Source organism: Penicillium canescens (genome assembly GCF_028828765.1).
Source record: "Penicillium canescens strain IBT 15451 chromosome Unknown utg000003l_segment0_segment0, whole genome shotgun sequence".
NCBI lineage: Eukaryota > Fungi > Ascomycota > Eurotiomycetes > Eurotiales > Aspergillaceae > Penicillium > Penicillium canescens.
This window is the reverse complement of record NW_026703965.1, coordinates 786,931-803,769: the sequence shown is the minus strand read 5'-3', so window position 1 is coordinate 803,769 and position 16,839 is coordinate 786,931. Positions and strand designations below refer to the sequence as shown.

The 16,839-nt window shown below is 48.7% G+C and overlaps 7 protein-coding genes across 7 annotated transcripts; 4 read left to right on the top strand and 3 right to left on the bottom strand.

Moving 5' to 3' along the window:
- Positions 1-252: 252 nt before the first annotated feature.
- Positions 253-2,271, bottom strand: N7446_003770 (WW domain-containing protein). The gene is made up of 4 exons (XM_058512519.1): positions 2,101-2,271; positions 1,792-2,035; positions 1,579-1,728; positions 253-1,525 (listed from the first exon to the last, which is right to left on the bottom strand). The coding sequence occupies exons 1-4, from the start codon at positions 2,166-2,168 to the stop codon at positions 563-565; spliced, it is 1,425 nt and encodes a 474-aa protein (XP_058373848.1). The 5' UTR covers positions 2,169-2,271; the 3' UTR covers positions 253-562.
- Positions 2,272-2,630: 359 nt separating this feature from the next.
- N7446_003769 (uncharacterized protein) lies at positions 2,631-4,643 on the bottom strand (the record flags this gene model as incomplete). The annotated part of the gene is made up of 1 exon (XM_058512518.1): positions 2,631-4,643. One exon carries the CDS (start codon positions 4,641-4,643, stop codon positions 2,631-2,633), a length of 2,013 nt encoding a protein of 670 aa, XP_058373847.1.
- Positions 4,644-5,635: 992 nt separating this feature from the next.
- abp2 (putative ARS binding protein Abp2) lies at positions 5,636-8,009 on the top strand (the record flags this gene model as incomplete). Its single annotated transcript, XM_058512517.1, has 2 exons — positions 5,636-6,289; positions 6,339-8,009. The coding sequence occupies 2 exons, from the start codon at positions 5,636-5,638 to the stop codon at positions 8,007-8,009; spliced, it is 2,325 nt and encodes a 774-aa protein (XP_058373846.1).
- Positions 8,010-9,119: 1,110 nt separating this feature from the next.
- N7446_003767 (uncharacterized protein) lies at positions 9,120-9,382 on the top strand (the record flags this gene model as incomplete). Its single annotated transcript, XM_058512516.1, has 2 exons — positions 9,120-9,196; positions 9,256-9,382. The coding sequence occupies 2 exons, from the start codon at positions 9,120-9,122 to the stop codon at positions 9,380-9,382; spliced, it is 204 nt and encodes a 67-aa protein (XP_058373845.1).
- Positions 9,383-10,251: 869 nt separating this feature from the next.
- Positions 10,252-11,932, bottom strand: N7446_003766 (uncharacterized protein; the record flags this gene model as incomplete). Its single annotated transcript, XM_058512515.1, has 2 exons — positions 10,252-11,680; positions 11,787-11,932. The coding sequence occupies 2 exons, from the start codon at positions 11,930-11,932 to the stop codon at positions 10,252-10,254; spliced, it is 1,575 nt and encodes a 524-aa protein (XP_058373844.1).
- Positions 11,933-13,432: 1,500 nt separating this feature from the next.
- N7446_003765 (uncharacterized protein) lies at positions 13,433-14,685 on the top strand (the record flags this gene model as incomplete). Its single annotated transcript, XM_058512514.1, has 6 exons — positions 13,433-13,479; positions 13,531-13,933; positions 14,006-14,164; positions 14,217-14,278; positions 14,346-14,456; positions 14,511-14,685. 6 exons carry the CDS (start codon positions 13,433-13,435, stop codon positions 14,683-14,685), a joined length of 957 nt encoding a protein of 318 aa, XP_058373843.1.
- A 472-nt stretch (positions 14,686-15,157) lies between these two features.
- On the top strand, positions 15,158-16,293 carry N7446_003764 (ribosome biogenesis protein BRX1; the record flags this gene model as incomplete). Its single annotated transcript, XM_058512513.1, has 2 exons — positions 15,158-15,387; positions 15,453-16,293. The coding sequence occupies 2 exons, from the start codon at positions 15,158-15,160 to the stop codon at positions 16,291-16,293; spliced, it is 1,071 nt and encodes a 356-aa protein (XP_058373842.1).
- Between the last annotated feature and the right edge of the window lie 546 nt (positions 16,294-16,839).

Below are 16,839 nucleotides of genomic sequence, written 5' to 3'. Positions count from 1 at the left end.
GAGATGGTACGTGGAAGCTTGATGCAGTCGAGCTTCGAAGATGAGTGTGGAGGATAGTCGAGGAAAGAGAAATTGAAAATCACAAATATATTCAAGAATAAGGTGACGCGAGAACCTGTTGCCAGCAAGTGACTCCGGCGAGGTTAGATCAGCGCAGATTTACGACACAGTTCTATCTAACACTCTTTCTCTACCAGTAAGGCTTTCCCATGGTCACTAGATGACTTATATGACATTACAGATCTGGAAGTTCCTCACAGTTGCAAATGATTAACCTTTACAAGTTGTTCTATCCTCTTTTTCATCTTGGTAGTTTGATCTATCACCTATGCCGCCTACTAAGGGATTACTCTCATGAGGTGATAGCAAGGACGTCCTTAACATCCGGACAATACATGTCAATGAGAGATTGATTGCTGAGCGAAGAAAGTACAACCTCAAACCCGGAATCTATAGGAAGAAAAAGGCCGCAGAAAGGGATATCCACAGAATCTGCTCAAACTAGCCAATGAAGTGTGCTTGTGTCAATTAATAGCAGTAATAGCCAAAAGCGTCAAGACATCTACGGCGGACCAGAGTTAGGCGGTGTCGACGTCCAAGGCCCGCTCACAAACTGAGACTCGAAAGGTGCCTGCCGGGTGGTTCCTGGTGCGTGGCCCGACTGGCTGTAGGGCGTTTGGTACGCAGTTTCAGAGAAGCCTGTTGGTCCACCAGGGTGCCCAAATTGTTGTTGTGGTATGTAATTGTTGGAACCAATGTGGCCCAGAGGGTTTTGATATTGAGGAATATTACCCTGTTGGCTCTGCTGGCTCTGGTGATTTATACCAGGCCCTGCCTGGTTTCGTATCATATACTGCTGCTGGTATTGAGCTTGAGCGTGCTGCAAGGGTGAGAATCCCTGCAACGCAGGGTCGGTAGAAGGGTGTTGTGGATGAGACCGAGAGACGCCATATTTGTGACCTGATGTAGCTTGATCGGCCATGGACTGCGGCGAATGTCCAGAAAAGCCGTCCATGGATGCCTGGGCCGGTTGCCCTTCCCGAGGGAGGGACAGATCCGAGGACCGAGACGGAAACTCCCTCGGGGACTGCCCAGTACCATTATGAGAGGAATATGGCCCAAAGAATGGCTGGGAAAGGGTTGACGAGTGGGCATTAATTGGGACGTGATCACCGAGACCATTTGACTGGTTCGATTGCGACTCGGATTGCCATTGCGGTTGAGAGATCACTATCCCAGCCATCTGTCCTGTCATCTGTCCCGTCATCTGTCCTTGAGGAGTATGACTCTCGTTCCACGAAGGAGGTAGTGGACCAGTAGAAAACCCTTGAAACGGTTCTGAATGGTACCCTTGGTCAAAGCCTGAGTGGCCCTGAAATGCAGCAGCAGCATTTCCCCAGGCGGCCCCGGGCATACCTTGGTTCAAGTGTTGCGGGGCGTTTTGATAGCCAGGATGCCCAGGCATTGAATAGAAAACAGGTTGAGCACCGTTCATCTGTGTAGCATGGCCGTGCTGCAACGGTCCCTGCAAAGATGTTAGCACTTGTGCCAGCTGTAGCAGTAATACTCGAGCCATACCGAACCATATCCACCATCGTTCCCGGGAGGATGTTGCGCATACGCCCCGGGCAAGCGCTGACCGGTCTGGTTCGAATACGGACCTAGGACTCCTGCAGACCCATGCAGAGGGTTCTCCAGCCCCCCATGCAGAGGTGAATTACCGGAGCTCTATTCCACCATCAGTGCCATTCTTGCAACGTTTATGCAGATATAATGAGCGCGATTCCCTACGGAAACTCTCGCAATGTCCGCCGCAGAACGATTCCTGTCCGCCTTTGTATCCCCAGTCTCTACCGCCCGCGAACTATTGCCCATTTGATTCGAGTTTGGCGCTTGCGAGGGTCCCGGCCCGAGGGGAGTTGGTGTTGTTGATGGCGTGAGGAGAACGGGTTCGGTTGGGATTTCCCATTGCGACTTGCCCGTTGTCCGCTGGACGAAATACCATTTTCGTTGGACGCCCTCCCACTGGGCGAGCCTGTCGAATGGTCAGGTTGGGAGTTATGGGATCAAGGATCAAGGATCGCTCTCGAGTCGACTTACCATCCTTCTGGTAGTCGAGGCGGTGGGGAGGACGGGCCTGCTGTGTCGGCGGGGGCCTCGGGCGCCATGGCCGAACCCAGTCAGAACAGGGTCAAGATCGCGATAAATAAATTCAAGACATTCAAAAGACGAATAGGAAGGATAAAATGGAGACGCCAACAGAGGGTAAACAGGTGTGAGGTTGAGAGAGAACTTGCAGATAAGACGATCCTGTGGGGCTTGGCCATCTGATCGCCGTGCACAGACCAGGTAACGTCTTGAGTATAAAACATTTGGACGGCAGCACGGCAATGTTCAGCACAACAGCACGTTAGCCTATTTGCATTTCTAAAACTGCTTGGATTTGGCGTAAATATCACATTACTCGCAAGTAGCTATTTTGAAGAAAAAAAATGCGCCCCCATTGCTCCTGTTTATCCCGCCCCAATCCTTTTTCAGTTAAAAAGCTGCACCGGCGCCGATAAAAAAAACCTGAGAAATCACTCGTCATACTTCATGGAACACCCATAAGATATGAAAGGTATCAATAATCACCACGCATGCCCAGCGGCGGGCTCAAAGTCATCACCGGCCCAATCCTCGTCGCCACTCAGTTCATCGTCGAGGAAGTCGTTCTCATTGTACTGCATTTCGGTGGGACGTTGGTTATCAATGCGAATGCTGACAATGTCGCACATCCCCTGCGACTCCGGCATCGAGTCGTCGCTATCGTCTTCAACTTCTGTGGTCTTCTGCGCCAGGCGAACACTCTGGCGTTTGGACGATGGTCCACTTTCCGCTGTACCCGGACGTGAATCGGATGTTTCCTCGCTCTCGATAGTTCCATTCATACTTGCGAGACTTGGCTGGAGCGGGCGCTTCCGCAGAGAGCGGAGATTAGGGTCTGGTGGTGGGCTGCGACGAAGGAAGGTTTTCTCAAGCTGGCCAATCCATCTCTCGCGGAAGGTAGCGCGGTCACGCCATCCAATCTTTAGAATTGCACTTATGGCTAATCGTCGCAAGGAACGGAGCTTAGGTGCTGCGTTCACTAGGGATGTGAAGAATATCTCGGCAGTTGCATCGTTCCATTTGCGCAGCTGGGTGAGTTCGATTTCCTGAAGTGTTTCTGGCCATGTGGGCACTTCGGACTGGGCAAATAATTCTTGGAAGTGCGGCTCGACATCGTGGTAGCTAGACACGTCATGCATCGAGAGATCCATTTTGAACAATTCAAGATTCGGGCATGATTGTGCCAAATTTTGGACAAAGGACAAGCTGAGGTGGCGGTTATGGCTCAGGCTGAGCTCTCGAAGATTAACACCATGTGACGAAAGGAAGGTTGTAATATCTTCGGACCACATGCGATCACAGTTGTTCAGGGTGAGAGAGCGAAGAGTAGAAGGCAGCTTGGTCAGTGTTTCTCCGTTGATCAGAGAGCTTTCGACAAATTCCAATCTCTCAATCTCTGGAAGTAAATTAACGGCTCGAATGAGGGCTGCTGTTTTGGGAGAAGGTGTTTCTTCCATATCAAAATCATCGATGTGAAGAAGTTTGAGCTCCCTCAAGCCCCTGAAAGCTGGTTTCATATGCTGTGTGCCCATGAAATGAAGAAGTTCACCTGTTCCCAAGAAGCGAGAGTTCCATTCAAAACTACGAAGAAGAATCCCACGGTGGAGGACGGCAAACATGGATTCCGTGTAAGTCCATTTCGACGGACCAATATGCCAAGGAGGCATTCCCATGGTGAAGTCGTCCTTGTGGTACAGTCGCAGGACATGCAGTTGAGGTGTCTTCTCAAGCAAGCTGGAAAGGTCGAAGTAGCCTAGAGTGGGACCACTTTTGTATTGAAGAACTGGTTCTACCTCCACATGAAGTTCCTTGATCTTGCTGGAGTAGTTCATGGACAGCGACTCTTGAGGTTGAGATAGCAGATTGAGAAGAGCATGACTCTTGTGGGCAGGCAGCAATGGAGGGGAATAATAGAGCGCCGCGAGCGCAGGTTCATGAAAGCTTCGGCATAGAAGGGCCATGTTCACTAGCCACTTCACGGAGTCATTGCGAGTCGAACGTCCTTCGTCGAGCAATGGATGCGACGCGCGCAAAAAAATATCAAAAAGAATATGGTAGGGGAGGGTTTGCCAAGGAGGGATAACACCCGATCCCAAAAAGATCGCATCAGCTGTCCCTGTTTTCGGGCGCTTGTTCAAGGGCTTCCCCACCGGACCCCGATTCCGTTTTCCCTTTTTCTTGGCCGGTCTGGGCTTTGGAGCCGTGCGTTGAGGCCGAGAAGGGCGAGGGTTAGAAATAGGTCCGGGGGCCAGCGGTTCCGTGGCGGGTGAGACCAGCATATCTAGCTCCTGGTCATCGGGCTCACCGGGCTCATCGAAGCCATCCGTTGACTCTTCACGATAGGATCTTGGCATTCGAGTAGTGCGCGAACGTAGAGACAATGGCTCTCGGCGTGATGTCGCAAGTTCTTCATCCTGCGAGGAGCTTTCCTCGTGGTAGGACTGCACCTGGGTGCGATTCGAACGAACTGGGCGAGTGGATCTCGAGGGCGCCATGGCGGATACAGTGGGGTCTCTTGAATGCGTGGAGAGCTTGCCAGAGCACAGTCAACAGCCTCTGCATCCACTGGACGACTGGGAAACAAGAGGTCAAAAAATGATGAACAATAAAGCAAAGATATTATACCAAATGGTATGCTCGCCTCGGGGCGCTTGGATGTGCGGGGACTGTCCAAGTACTCACGGTTATGACATTCGTAGGGCCGCGCTAGGATAAGATTATGGCCAGCGCCGAAGAGAGCCACATTGCACGCGCAATGACGCGCGCTAGGAGGGTTAATGAAGGCGAATCTGGAGAGAACAATGGCAGAATTGCTGTCGATTGATATCGACAGCAGTGATGAACCGGATGAAGCCGGTTTCTTCACAGGAGTCGATGATAATCCTTATCGATAAGCTTGACGCTAACCGCTTTAGGGAGCGGAACCTCAAAGGGAAGGTGTGGTATTTGTATTATCGTATCGTGCCATAGATAAGTTGGCCTACATGTCGTTAAGTCTAACTTCGATTTCCAGGGTAGTCTCTATATTGCGAACTAATCCAGCTGAAGATACAGTTCAAAACTACCTTAAAACCGGCAAATTGTAATTGTATGATTTTGGAAACTATATGCAGATGATAGTAGTGTACACAGCTCTACGCCATTAATTACAATACAATTACCAGGCATTCACTTTATCGTGTGAGCCACGTGATCCGGGGCAGCAACCCCGCCCTCAGGCCACGACGCTAGTCCTGATTAGGGAGCACTAGATGGCCCTAAAATAGAACTCAGCTTGAGCTTTAAGGATGGGCGCTTCCAGCCACCTCGAGGGGAAACCTCCTGGATTCTGCAGAGTTGCCTTACTCCGTGTCTTGGTCATACATATACCATTTCTGATCCGATCATGACGATGTGCTGTGCAAGATTCTGATGATTCTTTGTCTTACCTGTCCAGCCTTGCACTTCAATTGAAGGAGCTCCGTGGCCTTCAGTCCCACATCTTCACATGGAAACCTCATTTTCTGTGATGATGGACTCGGGTGATCGCTCAACCCGTGAGCTTGGAGGGCCGCCGATGGTTGTCCAGCAATATGCGCGATATCCCCCGACCTTGGAATCAACACTCCAGAGTGCCTCTTCTCTAGGGAGTACTCGCAGTCAACTAGATGTCAACAATTCCCCTCCATTACAGCGAAGGGAAACACCGAGAAGTTTACAGTCTTCGCCGAGGGGCATACGTTCTGCCATCCCCCAATCGTCAACTACTCGCTCAGGGCCATCCATGTCTCCACCAGTATTTGGACCTCAACGGCATCAACCGATGAAGGATCCAACCGATCATGCTGATACCCGTGTTCTTCCATCGCGGGATGTTACTGACGATACTATCGATGATGCCTATGTCATGTTTATTCTGTATTGCAATCCCAATGTTCCCTCAACCGTCGACACATCGGAACTAAGGAAAACGTTTCGTACTCCGCCACGAAGTGACGGCAAAAGCTTTAGCGTCTTTGCACTTTTTGAACTGATTCGCAAGAAGGAAAATGGTGAATTAAAGACTTGGATTGAGTTGGCAATTCAATTAGGTGTGGAACCACCGTCCATGGAAAAGAAGCAGAGTACACAGAAGGTTCAACAGTACTCTGTTCGACTCAAAGTTGGTGTACCCTTGAAGCCTGTATTACCTTTCTGCTAACATTTCCCAGCGTTGGATGCGTGCTATGCATGTCGACGGATTCTTCAACTATTGCTTGAATCTACATCATCCATATTACACCAACCTTCCGCCATCTGGTCCTTTTGTCAGTGATTCTCGCGATGGTGTACCGCTAGAGGAAGACCTCGCGCTCAGGGCACTTGTACCCCAGTGGAAGCCAAAACGGGGTAGAAAAAGAGCCGAGGATAGGGAGCTCGACGAGGACAAAGCGACAAAGCGGCCTCAACTTGATACAACAGTGGGCACCCTCCAGCACGGTAACTTCCCGGCGCACTCCGTCACGTTCCCGCAGAGCGCAATTCCATTCAGTGCATTTCCAGACGACATGGAATCCAATGATCCATGGATCACGGCTGCCTCTTCTTTCCAAAGTGGGGTGACAGCCCAAGGACCAGATCAGTCTAATCAAGATATTCGCTGGAGACTGCCAGAGCGGGAGGCGTCCCCTGCTAACTATCCTCAATCCGCTATCATACCAAGAAGCCATCTACCATCGGATGTTCTCATGTCTGCTGAGCCTCGATCCGCTGTGACCCCGTCGACCGGTGAGAAGACCCGTACAAGAAGACGACACGGTCCGGCTGTCTCATCCGCTTGGCCAAGCAGCAGTGGTCTGTCTGCTGGAAAAGGCCGAGGCAGGCCTCCAAACAAAGGCCCGACTTCAGGCTCCTTCTCTACCTTCCAGGTCAATCCCAGTCGAGAATCGTCACAGATTCCTAACACTGGTACTCAAACCTCTCCTCCTGGGCTTGATTCGAATCCCCCTCAATCTTTTCAAACCCCACCTTATAATCAAACACCGACTCCAATTACACAAGGAAGGCCCAGCAAACTTCAATTGCAAGTTCCACTACACTCCGGGGCACCAGTCCGACTTGCTACTCCTCCGAGACTGGTAGTCAATGGTGTCAATGGCGCAATTATCTCAGGGGCCGAGGCAGCTAATGATCGTCAGCAATATCATACTACGAATAATACGAATGCTGGTACTATTAATCGAATGCCTTCTTCGGGCGACCAAAACAATATGAATACCGCATCCAGTCCTGCCATGGACGACATAGTCCGCGCGCTCTCTGCCGAACTCACACATGCCAGACTGATCGGACGGGGTGTTCCTCTCACCCACGATGAGACTGAAGCACTGGCCTCTGCGATGGTGATCAATCTGTCTACATTGTATTCACAAAGTCAAATTGACATGCCTCCTTCGATCATGGCCTTTCACCTTGGCGTTGGACACCACTTTGGGTTCCCTGGTAGCAATCCAGGTTCCATGGTGGTGAGGATTGAACGTGCCATGACAAACTCCGATGGAAGCAGAGATGCAGCTGGTTTCAATTACTCCATCTCCCACGATCACAAAACTTCTGGCCAGTTCTCGATGCAAATTACACTTGGAAACATTGACCGTAGTATCGAGACTATGGGTACAGCCGGCCTTGAAAGTACAGGCATGGCTTCTGGTCATCACACGATCGACAACAGCAGCAGCGTGGCGGACCCTGATCTGGATGAGGATGATGATCTCAATTATCCTGTGTCCGAAGCGACCTGGAAACAGCGTTACTCGAAGCTCCGGGCACAGATGCAGAAAAAGGACCGGGCTTTATCCAGCTACCAGCGAAAGATCGTCGAATCCGTCATGGCAGACATCTGATGCTAACTAATAGAAGCATAGGCGCGGTTCTAGCCTCTGTTTTTATCTTTTCATGATATCCATATTGTGAGCATTGCCGCATTTTCTTTGATCGACGCAGCAAGTCAAGGCAGAAACCAGGTAGCCAACCTGGTTGATCAGGTATCCACGTTCCTAACCGGAAATGGAAAGCAGCTCTCTATCAACAAGTTTAACCCTTATCCCGCTGAGATTATCTAGTGGTGAAACACGACAGTTACTGTTTAGGTCAACCCATACCGTGTTGAGCCCGAGTTCGGGTTTTAGCACTCGCTGCGGAGCTCCCGGTGGGGGACCTTTCTTTTCTCTTTTCTCTTTTTGAGCTTTGATACTCGTGTTGTCTCATGACACCTCTCGTCATCCTGGCTTAGCTCCAGGTTTGTAGAAGTCGGATCGCGACTGTTTTATGTCTAGGATACCCATTTGATATTCGTTACATTCTTTAGCTTTATGGCTGATATTTCAACACGTCTCAGCATATACCATTTGTACCTTAGGATTTGTTTGCATCGATACCCTAGAGACATTATTTATTGGCATGACATACTTGCTTCAGAGATCAGACCTCCTTTGTTTGCTTGCCCTGATCCCTAGGTGTGCTTCTTCCTCTTTGCACTTTCATATCTTCTTCTTTCCCTCTCGTCTTAATTGCCTCACGAGCTTAAACTCTCCTAAAGCCTTTCTTTCTGACCCTGAATCTCAGAGTGGCCAGTAAGATGTCTCCCTTGGGGAAGGCAGACCTCCAGTTCCTGCTAAACTGCATTTATTTCTCCCCTGAGCTCAAGGTCGGTGACACCATCCGCCGCATCGTGCAATGGCATTGTTTCGTTTTGCCTCGTGCAATCGTTTCGCATCGCTTTTCACTTCGGGTCCTTTCGCTTCGCCTCGTTTCCTTTCGTTTTACACCGTCCAGTCGTTTTGCTTAAAGTGAATCGTTTCACCTACTATCGTCTCGCCTCGCATCGTGGCAATCGTTTCCTATCGTTACAATCGTTTCTCATCATGCAATCACATTGTTAAAGCTTGTCGTGCAAGCCCGTAGGCCCTTTCCCTCGCGGCGGGTCCTACTCCACGACTATATAATTGGTATACATGCTGATACGCTCCGTCTATCAGCTCGTCCATGAGCCCGTCGCCAATGCTCTTTGCGACATGAGCAAGGCCGAGTAGTACGCACTATCCTCATCGCTCTATCTACGTACCCCAATACGATACTGACAACTCGCAGCCAGGACTGCCTGCATGCCCTCTTCGAACAATACGGGCCTGATCCGGAGATTTCCATGGTGGCAGGCCGACGTCAATCTTCTCTACCAGATATCACTGAAGAATCTGAGGGTGATAATAAGTACTAAGGGTTTTTCGGTTTGCATTCTTGCCCTACGCACGACATGCGCTTTCTTTGTGACCCTGCTCATTCTTGGTGATTTTTTGTGTTTTACTGTTGTTACAAACTGGTTCATGCCAGCTGGCATTCGAGCCAGGTAAGGGTGGCTTGGATACTCTAACTCCCTTTGGAGACACAGTCTAGACAACCACAGACATAATGCATCAGCTGCGTGGACACTTAACGAAATTGGACCTAGACCCGGATGACCTTGCCATAATTGAGGACAACGGGAAAATATCAAAACATAGCTTGCCTTCATTTGATCCTCAGATTCGAACGAAAATACCCTCCTCCCATCCTCCATCCGCAGAGAAAAGAAAGCTAGCGTCAATTGGTACCCGCCAACAACAGGCCAGGATATGAGTTTGGGTCTCTCATGTGCATACGGTGGGAATATATTACAGCTTGGGGAGTAGTAGCATTGTTTCTCAGCAGGACTGCCTGGTTCCTGCTTCAATTTTTTGAATTTGGCCCCTCCCACTTTCCAAAGCTTTTCATTGGCGTTCATATCTTCACAAACTTTAGCACTGACCTTTAGTCCAGTTATAATTTACCAGCCTCAAGTGAATGCTACCTGTAGACGCTCAACCTTATTGGATAGAAATAGCCGATAATTAGAGAACATGGCATTCTATTGCATAAAAGATGGAGTACGACGAAGAACGATCTAGCTTTTCCAAAAGAAAGAAAAAGAAAGAAAAAGTAAATTTGTCGCAGCAAGGGATTATCATACTCAATGATCTGTTAGTGAACCATATCCCTTAATAATCATAGAAATACCGAATCTGCTGCGCCTTGAACCACATCTGAGTCTCCTAAGTCTCCGAGGCTTGCTCAATCTTGGGTTGTCTCAAGTTGGACGACTGCCCTCTGTTCTGTCGGTCCTTGCTCTGTTAGCTGACATGGCTGATAGTTGGACTCATCGCTCCGGCAATCAACGAGGTTATCAACAGGCTCGCCTACAGCGTTTTGGGCTGACTGTTGCACTGTGTACCGGAAGGGGTAGTCAATTTGCCCATCGTCGATTTCTTGAGCAGCAGGGTTTTGAGCAGGTTTTCGAGCAGGTTCTTGAGTGGGTGTTTGAACGGGCTGCTGGACGGGTTGTTGAAGTGGGTACTGAGCTAGTTTCAGGGTGGAATTCTGGTCTGGTGTCTGAGCAGTCTGTTGAATATGCTGCTGAACGGGTTGCTGGACAGGCTGAGCAAGCTCCAGAAGAGGCTGTTGAGAGGTTATTGGAACGGAAATCTCAACAGGTCGCGGATCAGGTGTCTGAGCGGACCGGTCAACTGAGTGTTTGACAGGACTTGGAGCCGGATTTTGAGCCTTAGGTTGAGTTTGGCGTTGATCTGGGGTGTCAACCCGATTGTCACCGATTTCCTCGGCCTGCTCTTGAACGAGATGAGGATTGTGATCAGCCATCTGATGAGCCAGGAGTTGAGCGGATAGATCGACGTGACGATTATTCTGGTTTTGGGCGGGGCGCTGACTGGGATGTTGAGCGTGGGGATCAGTGGTGTTTTGGGTCTGCTGTTGAGCGTGGTCAGGGTAGCGATCAACAATGCTTTGAGCTTGGTGGTGAGCAGTTGGGTTGATTTGAGGGTTGGTAAAGCTTTGAGCGGGGCGTTGAATGGGATATTGAGTGTGGTGGTCAGGAAGATCAATAATGTCGTCCATGGAACGGTCCGCGGGTTGAATGGGCAGTTTGTTAAATTGATCGTCGAGATCCAAGGCTCCCGCCTTACTCGATTGCCCTTCTTCGAGTTTCACGATCTGAAGAACCTCATGAGAAGACGGCCGGGGCTCCCAACTGATGGTTGGACCAAAGCTAGATAAGGGCAGCTGCATTCCAAAATCCTGCGTGTCAAAGCCTGCTTGTCCTCTTGTCAATGCATATGGATAGCTGGTTGAAATATCTGGTGATCCGTATGGGTTCATGGAAGATGTCCCCGAGCTGACCAATGGTAGCCCAGATGGCATTCTCGACGCATATTGGAACCCCCTTGATGCAAAGTCTTGTGGCAGGTAGAGGTACGACGGTATACTGTTGTCGGAAATTGACTGGGGAGGATAATTCGCAAACTCCTGCATGCCTGGGTACCCTTGGATTCTCGGCTCGCTTTTGAAAAACGGAGTGCTGTGCAAAGATGAGTCCATGGGCTCCATCTTGGGCATCATAGATAGATCCATCGGGGAAACTGCTTGCTTTTCCGGCTGGGGTTCCACTGTTTTGCCTTTCTTCGACTTTCTTTTGCCCTGGTCACCCCTGAAGTTCCATCCATCTGTTGTCGAAAGCGGGAATATCGCATGCGAGCAGCATGACCATTGGATATCTCAAGATCGGAGGCAACACGATTCCAGTTGATCTATACCCCTTGAGGTGATTAGAACTGTTCTTGAATACTAGAGCGATATGTTGGCGGAAGCTCACCGATTTCAAGTCTAATTGCTTGATGATAGTGTAGAGAAATTTTGCGGTTGGGTTGTCAGTCTCTAAGACCTTATGACGCTGGCCCATCTTTGCAGATTATTCTAGTGATTGGAGGATACTATGAGAATGGAACTAATACTTGATGAACATTACGCCAAATATATAACAGACTGAAGATTTACTAATTATTTGAACATACAAAATGTTTGTTGAATACATCTGTGGTTGCTTTGTATTGTATCAAAGGAATTCGCAATATCTGCACTTAATACTCCTCATGGCTCCAATAATGTACCTGCGAGATGCTTTGTCTTCTTCACCACGGTAGCCTGCTTGCTTCTTTGTATACCTCTAGTGGGATATCGCAACGAAGCATGCCATTGAATGATGAATTAAGAGAAAGAGACCTCTGAGTTGTTCTATTGTGTAGCACTTCCTTTCAAATTTGACCATTGAGAGGCATAAAGCCCGTCCAGGATGGAGGTAGTCGTATTAAAGTATGGATAGGCAGGTGCTCCCACGTGTCGATGATTGCCCTAGTCTATCCGCATCAATAGATTGATAGTTGTAAGTCAACAAAAAGGTCTGTAGGAAAACACTAGACTCTATAAAACCTCACTAAATCACATCCGTAGTGTTTTGCGTGTCTACGGTCGCTTTTAGGAGCTTTGCAACCTAGCAAATAGCTGTTATGTCAAAGCAAACCACGAGCAGTGATATAAGAGATGGCAGAAAGCATCTGCCATTTTTCACTTAATAGGCATGCTATTAAACGTACCTAAACAACCATGAAACTATAATATTAACGTTTCAGGGCACCCGGACGATCTACAGTGCCATCTATAGTGTATTCGGGCTATCTCTAACTTATACTTAATCTAGAGAGCCTCGCCCGTTCACATAGAAATAAATCATACCAGATATAAGCACCTCCATAACATACTGTTTCTTACATTGTTTCCGCTATCTTTCGATTTATTATGTTTGCTTATCTTTGGTCACCTTATTTCTATCTGTTGTCACCTATTTTCCACTTCTTTGCTATTTACGAATAGAACCATAGGAATTCTTTAGTCCTACCAGCTAGCTTTCCAAGTAATCATAGGGAAAAAGATCTCATTAGATGGTGGTGGGTACGGGAATAATAGACATGTTGGACCCGAGGGAATCTGCATAAGTAAGGGTTAAACTTGTTGATTAGACGAGGTTGTTTTCCATCTCGATTAGGAGGTACGGCTCCACCCATATAGTATCACGTGACGTGGTGTGCTGAAAAGGGAAAACAATAAAATAAAATAAATCCCCACCGGGAGCTCAAGGTTCGGGTCGAACCCGAGCTCTCTCTGCACGATATCCGAACACAGTTAACTACCACTAGGTTATTTCGGTGGGGTGGTTGCAAAAGTAAGGGTTAAACTTATTGATAGAGGATCGTTTTTGCCATCCGTTCCACGTTTGACATTGGCACGTGATCTGTCCGTGTATATCACGTGATGCCCCACATATTTTCCTAGATGGCTCTATCGACAGCTTGTTGATACCTTGAGCCAAGGCCAAGCGCTGCTTAGACATATCAGAGCTCCCATTATGACTCTTGTAGCCACAGGAGCATGCTATTTCGATACAATTTTAACGTCAGTTTCTGCCCTACTTCACCAGGAATTTAGTAATTTAACACTTATCAGAGTGCCTCATTACCCCAGTGAAGATGAGAAGCTTCGGGCTTCAACTATTGATCGTCGTCGGGGAGGGAATTGCCCAAACACACTCGAGGTTCTAGCGCAATTAGTACCATGCGGACCATTCAACGACGAGTCATCTTTGAATCTAATCACTGTTCTCCCTTCCAGATCGTCGGCAGCATCTCAGCTGATTAAAACAGGTCTTGGTGATCACGTCCAGTTGGACCGCTGTATTTATCGAGAACAATTCAACGAGCCAGCGTCCAGCTATATCATCAAGAGCCAAAACACTGGCAGCAGAACAATTGTCAATCATAATGAGCTGCCGGACATGATTCTTGAGGAATTCATAATTGCAGTCGAGGATCTGCGTAAGATATCTGGTCAGCCCTGGTTTCACTTTGAGGTATGTTCGGTATATACTGGGTGGTCTTCATTGATCTCGATCAGTCACATTGGGTACTAAAAATTCAAAAAGGGTCGTATGCCAGACGTGACAACTGAATGCATTAAATATATACGCGACCAATTCCCTGGAGCCCGAATCAGTGTTGAGGTGGAAAAGCCAGGGCGGCCCGGCTTGCAGGAACTTGCTGGGACAGCAGATGTTGTGTTCTATTCAAAAGGCTGGGCGCAGGTGAGATCATTTGTTTGTGGCGTCTTCAAAGGCACGTCTAATGGCCAAGCAGAACAACGGATATACTTCTGCCCAGGAATGTTTGAAACTTCAATCATTGAAAGCATGCCAAGCGTAAGCTGCAACTTCGCATACGTGGATGTCTTTGAGAAATGCAATTTGATAACCCTCATTCATACAGATCGTTGCTATTTTGCACTTGGGGAGACGCCGGTGCTGCCGCATTTGAAAAACGGACTGGCGATATACTTCATGTCCCGGCATATACTGAGGGAAACATGCGGATTGCAGAGTAAGTCATAAGGACATCATATTATAGACAGCCATACTAATAAACTATGTATAGCACTATCGGAGCTGGAGATACCTTCATTGCAGGGATTCTATATGGCCTAATTTACCGCGGCAAGGATTGGGACTTTGAAAGAAGGCTTAAATTTGCAAACTACCTTGCAGGTCTCAAGGTGACACAGGAAGGGTTTTCATATCTACATAGAGCATTGGACTCTCAATTATATTGAGCGGTCACGTTTAGCCTCCATAGTGGTGGAGCTATTCTGTAGTATAAAGCTTTAGATTTGTACTCGGAATAACATTTGATTTGTGTTCAGCCCAACTGCTGGACGACGATATATTCTCGGGAGCAAATAGTAATCATGAAACTTTAGTGTTGCACCATCGAAGTACTTTAATCTCACATAGATCCAAAGCAGTATCGGGTATCTTACAGATGTCAAGAAAACCAGAATATTCATACATTTTTGAGGGCAATAGGCCCACATAAGTGAATAGGCATGGGACGTTAATCTCGTCGAAGACCTGCAGGCGGTGACAAGCGGCAGATGGGCAGGCAGGAAAACTTCCTACGCAGCACGTGATCTTCGATCTCCAATGGCGGTGACGAACAAAAAATATTCTGCCATCAACTTTTCGATTTCGGGCTAGTTTTGCACGATCTATTTCAATCCAAATTTCACACAAATTGCAGTCGCCATGGCCGCTGTTTACAAGACTGTCTCAAAGAAGAAGGCTCAGCAGCCAATGGAGGAGCTGGACGATGAGGACATTGAGATGGAGGAGCTTCTCGCTGCGGAGGACGACACCACCGATAGCGAGGAGGAAGAAGATGATGAGGAAATCGAGGAGGCAAAGAAGCAACTTGCCTCTGGATTTATGCCTAAGACCCGGGTACTCATTCTAACTTCGAGAGGTGCTTCATATCGGTAAGGACATCGCGCTTTGAGAAGAACACTGAATCGTTTTACTGATCCGTGACAATTGCTTTCAGCCACCGTCACTTGATGTCAGATATCTGCAGCCTCCTTCCTCACACCCACAAAGAGACCAAGCTCGATACGAAAAAGAAGACCGCCGGCTACAACCTCCTCCTGAACTCCCTCGCCGACCTGCACTCATGCAATGTCATCTTCTTTCTCGAGGCCAAGAAGAATGGCCAGGATCTCTACCTCTGGCTGTCACGTCCTCCTAACGGACCCACAATTAAGTTCCACCTCAACAACTTGCACACAATGGGAGAGCTTGGCGCAGGATTCGCAGGAAACTGCCTCAAGGGTGGTCGCGGCCTGGTCGTGTTTGACCGATCATTCGACGAACAAGGCCCCGATATGGGCGTTGCTGGCAGTGAATACCGGGCGCTTGTCCGAGAGATGTTGCGGGGAGTTTTCTGTGTCCCCAAGCGTGGTGTCCGAGGCATGAAGCCTTTCGTCGATCGTATTATCGGTATCTTCGGCGTGGATGGCAAGATTTGGATTCGCGTTTACGAGATCCGCGAGTCAGAATCTGGCAAGAAGGAAGGCGAGGAGACCAAGGCCGCACCCAAGGGTAAGGACGGTCAGCCCGAGGTTTCCCTGGTCGAGATCGGTCCCCGTTTCGTCTTGACCCCCATTGTCATTCTGGAGGGCAGCTTCGGTGGACCGGTTATCTACGAGAACAAGGAATACGTCAGTCCCAACCAGGTCCGTCGTGAGGTCCGCATGGGCAAGGCTGGTCGCTACTCCCAGCGCCGAGATGTCCAGACCGACCGGGTGGCAAAGCGCTCTGGTCTGGGTCTGTCCGACAACTCTGAGCGGAAGCAGGATGCCTTGGACACAAGGAAGCTATTTGCATAAGGGGTCTGTGTTTTTGTTTCGTCGTGCTGTTTCTAGACTTGATATCCCTCGGGATGATGTTTCGACTACATGTGTATATTTGATGCGACGCTCTCATCATGGTCCGTTAAGGCGTCGGGGCAATGTCTCATCCTGGTTAATTTCAAAAGTTGATTATTTCCATCCTTCTCTGCAGTGCATTTCGCTAGTTCCAAACGATCTCAAGCCTTTGCGTTTGAGAAGTAGTTGATCATTGGATGCAAGGGGCGAGATTAGCTAAGCTCCATATAAAAGATCGCGACCCGCTAACATAACCCCCATTCATCCCGGTCCACTTTTGACACCATCTATCATGGCATCGATTTCGCTGAATAGCCCTCTGTGGCTGGAAGAAGGTCACTATCTCAATATGCCTGCGCTTCAATCCATGTCTGTTGTTTTCACCAGCCCCAACGGTGGGGTACATCTCCTATAGGCCCAACCTACACGCGACTGTTGTTACATCAATTCGCAACGACACTGTCCAATCTGATCCAAACCTAGATCTTGAGAGATCTTCTCTTATCC

What these genes read in the sequence shown, in the direction of transcription:
- N7446_003770 (XM_058512519.1), bottom strand. Translation starts at nt 2,168, where the DNA reads ATGGCGCCCGAGGCCCCCGCCGACACAGCAGGCCCGTCCTCCCCACCG. An exon ending in CCTCGACTACCAGAAGGATG is followed by an intron (nt 2,036 to 2,100) that starts GTAAGTCGACTC and finishes ACCATTCGACAG; the next exon opens with GCTCGCCCAGTGGGAGGGCG. An exon ending in ACGATGGTGGATATGGTTCG is followed by an intron (nt 1,526 to 1,578) that starts GTATGGCTCGAG and finishes ACATCTTTGCAG; the next exon opens with GGACCGTTGCAGCACGGCCA.